The sequence below is a fragment of the Oncorhynchus clarkii genome, chromosome 17, assembly GCF_045791955.1.
Source record: "Oncorhynchus clarkii lewisi isolate Uvic-CL-2024 chromosome 17, UVic_Ocla_1.0, whole genome shotgun sequence".
In the NCBI taxonomy this organism is placed as follows: Eukaryota; Metazoa; Chordata; class Actinopteri; order Salmoniformes; family Salmonidae; genus Oncorhynchus; species Oncorhynchus clarkii.
In genome coordinates, this window is record NC_092163.1 from 81,559,872 (window position 1) to 81,565,395 (window position 5,524).

General features: G+C 49.5%; 1 protein-coding gene across 1 annotated transcript; it reads right to left on the reverse strand.

The window, feature by feature from the left end:
* Window positions 1-750: 750 nt before the first annotated feature.
* LOC139369521 (serine-rich adhesin for platelets-like) lies at window positions 751-4,286 on the reverse strand. Its single transcript, XM_071108762.1, has 4 exons — window positions 4,218-4,286; window positions 1,600-2,535; window positions 1,130-1,441; window positions 751-1,011 (listed from the first exon to the last, which is right to left on the reverse strand). The coding sequence occupies exons 1-4, from the start codon at window positions 4,284-4,286 to the stop codon at window positions 751-753; spliced, it is 1,578 nt and encodes a 525-aa protein (XP_070964863.1).
* Window positions 4,287-5,524: the final 1,238 nt, after the last annotated feature.

Genomic DNA, 5,524 nt, shown 5'->3' on the forward strand with positions numbered 1-5,524 from the left:
AGAGTTAGTATTAATTGCATTTTCCTTTTTCAATTGGGCGGTTATTTAGAATGAATAAGATACTGTATTTACGATAGCATAGCTTCTCCCTTTGTTCCTCAGTCTTCCCGCTCTTTCACTCAAAACTCAAACCCCTTTCTTTGTGTAACCAGCCGTCATATATGTTCCGTCCGCTAGGGCGTTTTCCTTTATGACATCATTAGTAATCAATGTATGATCCATTTTGTGTAGATGTAATTCTGTGTGATTATTTAGGTATTTAGTAAATAAATCATTTAACCAAATGTTGTATTGCTGATTCAACTTGTTAGCCAGGGTTCGTGAAGATAAGCAAGAATTTACAACTTTCAGATTAGGCTAAACAAGGTGACGATTAAATATTGACTGCTCTTGATGTAAAGGATTACCAGGTCTTTAAGAGTTTTTTCGGAAGAAAAATAAATATTATTTGGTGGTGCCCCGACTACCTAGTTAGTTACATTTACATGATTAGCTTAATCACGTAACATTATTTACAGGGAAAGGATTTTATAGAATAGCATGTAATATCACTTAATCCGGCATAGCCAAAGACACGACACTGTGTTAGACAGGCTACGAGAGGTCTCCCTGTCGGTCACTGTGTTGGACAGGCTACGAGAGGTCTCCCTGTCGGTCACTGTGTTGGACAGGCTACGAGAGGTCTCCCTGTCGGTCACTGTGTTGGACAGGCTACGAGAGGTCTCCCTGTCGGTCACTGTGTTGGACAGGCTACGAGAGGTCTCTCTTGTCTGTCACTGTGTTGGACAGGCTAGGAGAGGTCTCCCTGTCGGTCACTGTGTTGGACAGGCTACGAGAGGTCTCCATGTCTGTCACTGTGTTGGACAGGCTACGAGAGGTCTCCCTGTCTGTCACTGTGTTGGACAGGCTACGAGAGGTCTCCCTGTCTGTCACTGTGTTGGACAGGCTAGGAGAGGTCTCCCTGTCGGACACTGTGTTGGACAGGCTACGAGAGGTCTCCCTGTCTGTCACCTTGTTGGACAGGCTAGGAGAGGTCTCTCTTGTCTGTCACTGTGTTGGACAGGCTACGAGAGGTCTCCCTGTCTGTTACTGTGTTGGACAGGCAACGAGAGGTCTCCCTGTCTGTCACCTTGTTGGACAGGCTACGAGAGGTCTCCCTGTCGGTCACTGTGTTGGACAGGCTACGAGAGGTCTCCCTGTCGGTCACTGTGTTAGACAGGCTACGAGAGGTCTCCCTGTCGGTCACTGTGTTGGACAGGCTACGAGAGGTCTCCCTGTCTGTCACTGTGTTGGACAGGCTACGAGAGGTCTCCCTGTCGGTCACTGTGTTGGACAGGCTACGAGAGGTCTCCCTGTCTGTCACTGTGTTGGACAGGCTAGGAGAGGTCTCCCTGTCGGACACTGTGTTGGACAGGCTACGAGAGGTCTCCCTGTCTGTCACCTTGTTGGACAGGCTAGGAGAGGTCTCTCTTGTCTGTCACTGTGTTGGACAGGCTACGAGAGGTCTCCCTGTCTGTCACTGTGTTGGACAGGCTACGAGAGGTCTCCCTGTCTGTCACCTTGTTGGACAGGCTATGAGAGGTCTCTCTTGTCTGTCACTGTGTTGGACAGGCTACGAGAGGTCTCCCTGTCGGTCACTGTGTTGGACAGGCTACGAGAGGTCTCCCTGTCGGTCACTGTGTTGGACAGGCTACGAGAGGTCTCCCTGTCGGTCACTGTGTTAGACAGGCTACGAGAGGTCTCCCTGTCGGTCACTGTGTTAGACAGGCTACGAGAGGTCTCCCTGTCGGTCACTGTGTTGGACAGGCTACGAGAGGTCTCCCTGTCGGTCACTGTGTTAGACAGGCTACGAGAGGTCTCCCTGTCGGTCACTGTGTTAGACAGGCTACGAGAGGTCTCCCTGTCGGTCACTGTGTTGGACAGGCTACGAGAGGTCTCCCTGTCTGTCACTGTGTTGGACAGGCTACGAGAGGTCTCCCTGTCGGTCACTGTGTTGGACAGGCTACGAGAGGTCTCCCTGTCGGTCACTGTGTTGGACAGGCTACGAGAGGTCTCCCTGTCTGTCACTGTGTTGGGCAGGCTACGAGAGGTCACTGTGTTGGACAGGCTACCAGAGGTCTCCCTGTCAGTCACTGTGTTGGACAGGCTACGAGAGGTCTCCTTGTCTGTCACTGTGTTGGACAGGCTACGAGAGGTCTCCTTGTCTGTCACTGTGTTGGACAGGCTACGAGATGTCTCCCTGTCGGTCACTGTGTTGGACAGGCTACGAGAGGTTTCCCTGTCGGTCACTGTGTTGGACAGGCTACGAGAGGTTTCCCTGTCGGTCACTGTGTTGGACAGGCTACGAGAGGTCTCCCTGTTGGTCACTGTGTTGGACAGGCTACGAGAGGTCTCCTTGTCTTTCACTGTGTTGGACAGGCTACGAGATGTCTCTCTGTCCGTCACTGTGTTGGACAGGCTACGAGAGGTTTCCCTGTCGGTCACTGTGTTGGACAGGCTTCGAGGGGTCAGAGTGTTTCTCTTCAGTCTTGCTGTCTATAGGGGTCAGAGTGTTTCTCTTCACTCTTGCTGTCTATAGGGGTCAGAGTGTTTCTCTTCAGTCTTGCTGTCTATAGGGGTCAGAGTGTTTCTCTTCAGTCTTGCTGTCTATAGGGGTCAGAGTGTTTCTCTTCAGTCTCGTTGTCTATAGGGGTCAGAGTGTTTCTCTTCAGTCTTGTTGTCTATAGGGGTCAGAGTGTTTCTCTTAAGTCTCGATGTCTATAGGGGTCAGAGTGTTTCTCGTTAGTCTTGTTGTCTATAGGGGTCAGAGTGTTTCTCTTCAGTCTTGTTGTCTATAGGGGTCAGAGTGTATCTCTTCAGTCTTGCTGTCTATAGGGGTCAGTGTTTCTCACCACATAGAGTATACATTACATACATGCATACATTAACAGCAATATCTACTTCCTCTTATACAGGTCTCCCATCCTCTTCTCCACTCCCTTCTCCCCTTCCTCTCCCCTTCTCTCCCTCCTCCTCTCCCCTCCTTCTCTCCCTCTCATTATTCATGTTCTCTGTTCCCTCCCTCCCTCCTTCCCTCCCTCCCTCCCTCCCTCCCTCCCTCTCTCTCTCAGCTTGAGCTCTGGTTGAACGACAAGAGCCTAACGAAATAAGCATCGAATCTCAATGTGAAGGTGACGACCTACACGCCGAAGGATGAATTTTGACTATACCAGCCAGAATATAGCATGAGCTTAAAGTATGGCTACTTGGTATGAACATTGAACTCTTATTCACTAAAGAACTGTTACCCCCTCCACCCGCTAAACGTGGGCTGGGAGAGGACGGACAGAGTATCCATTCTACCACGCTCCAGTTCACCACTAGACAGTCTTCAGCGGACCAGAGATCCTTGCTGGACCACTCCGCCTTCTATCTACCACCAACCTATTGAAGCGCAGCTCAGAGTTAGTATTAATTGCATTTTCCTTTTTCAATTGGGCGGTTATTTAGAATGAATAAGATACTGTATTTACGATAGCATAGCTTCTCCCTTTGTTCCTCAGTCTTCCCGCTCTTTCACTCAAAACTCAAACCCCTTTCTTTGTGTAACCAGCCGTCATATATGTTCCGTCCGCTAGGGCGTTTTCCTTTATGACATCATTAGTAATCAATGTATGATCCATTTTGTGTAGATGTAATTCTGTGTGATTATTTAGGTATTTAGTAAATAAATCATTTAACCAAATGTTGTATTGCTGATTCAACTTGTTAGCCAGGGTTCGTGAAGATAAGCAAGCGTTTACAACTTTCAGATTAGGCTAAACAAGGTGACGATTAAATATTGACTGCTCCTGATGTAAAGGATTACCAGGTCTTTAAGAGTTTTTTCGGAAGAAAAATAAATATTATTTTGTGGTGCCCCGACTACCTAGTTAGTTACATTTACATGATTAGCTTAATCAAGTAACATTATTTACAGGGAAAGGATTTTATAGAATAGCATGTAATATCACTTAATCCGGCATAGCCAAAGACACGACACTGTGTTAGACAGGCTACGAGAGGTCTCCCTGTCGGTCACTGTGTTGGACAGGCTACGAGAGGTCTCCCTGTCGGTCACTGTGTTGGACAGGCTACGAGAGGTCTCCCTGTCGGTCACTGTGTTGGACAGGCTACGAGAGGTCTCCCTGTCGGTCACTGTGTTGGACAGGCTACGAGAGGTCTCTCTTGTCTGTCACTGTGTTGGACAGGCTAGGAGAGGTCTCCCTGTCGGTCACTGTGTTGGACAGGCTACGAGAGGTCTCCATGTCTGTCACTGTGTTGGACAGGCTACGAGAGGTCTCCCTGTCTGTCACCTTGTTGGACAGGCTAGGAGAGGTCTCTCTTGTCTGTCACTGTGTTGGACAGGCTACGAGAGGTCTCCCTGTCTGTCACTGTGTTGGACAGGCTACGAGAGGTCTCCCTGTCTGTCACCTTGTTGGACAGGCTAGGAGAGGTCTCTCTTGTCTGTCACTGTGTTGGACAGGCTACGAGAGGTCTCTCTTGTCTGTCACTGTGTTGGACAGGCTACGAGAGGTCTCCCTGTCGGTCACTGTGTTGGACAGGCTACGAGAGGTCTCCCTGTCGGTCACTGTGTTGGACAGGCTACGAGAGGTCTCCCTGTCGGTCACTGTGTTAGACAGGCTACGAGAGGTCTCCCTGTCGGTCACTGTGTTAGACAGGCTACGAGAGGTCTCCCTGTCGGTCACTGTGTTGGACAGGCTACGAGAGGTCTCCCTGTCTGTCACTGTGTTGGACAGGCTACGAGAGGTCTCCCTGTCGGTCACTGTGTTGGACAGGCTACGAGAGGTCTCCCTGTCGGTCACTGTGTTGGACAGGCTACGAGAGGTCTCCCTGTCTGTCACTGTGTTGGGCAGGCTACGAGAGGTCACTGTGTTGGACAGGCTACGAGAGGTCTCCCTGTCAGTCACTGTGTTGGACAGGCTACGAGAGGTCTCCTTGTCTGTCACTGTGTTGGACAGGCTACGAGAGGTCTCCTTGTCTGTCACTGTGTTGGACAGGCTACGAGATGTCTCCCTGTCGGTCACTGTGTTAGACAGGCTACGAGAGGTCTCCCTGTCGGTCACTGTGTTGGACAGGCTACGAGAGGTCTCCCTGTTGGTCACTGTGTTGGACAGGCTACGAGAGGTCTCCTTGTCTTTCACTGTGTTGGACAGGCTACGAGATGTCTCTCTGTCCTTCACTGTGTTGGACAGGCTACGAGAGGTTTCCCTGTCGGTCACTGTGTTGGACAGGCTTCGAGAGGTCTCTCTTAAATATTTAAAGAATGACTGTCAGGAATGCATTTGCATATTTCATGTATATTCTTCTAAATGCTGGACGCGACTGTGGATTGTTAACGATATGTACAAGATGGCAGTACTGATATAAAAACAACTAAATAGCAATTAGAATGTGAACAGTCCGTCTGTTGGTTATTCAATATTCAGGACATATGTTATTATCCTGATTCTGTATCTGTCCAGCTGTGATCTGCCAACGATGC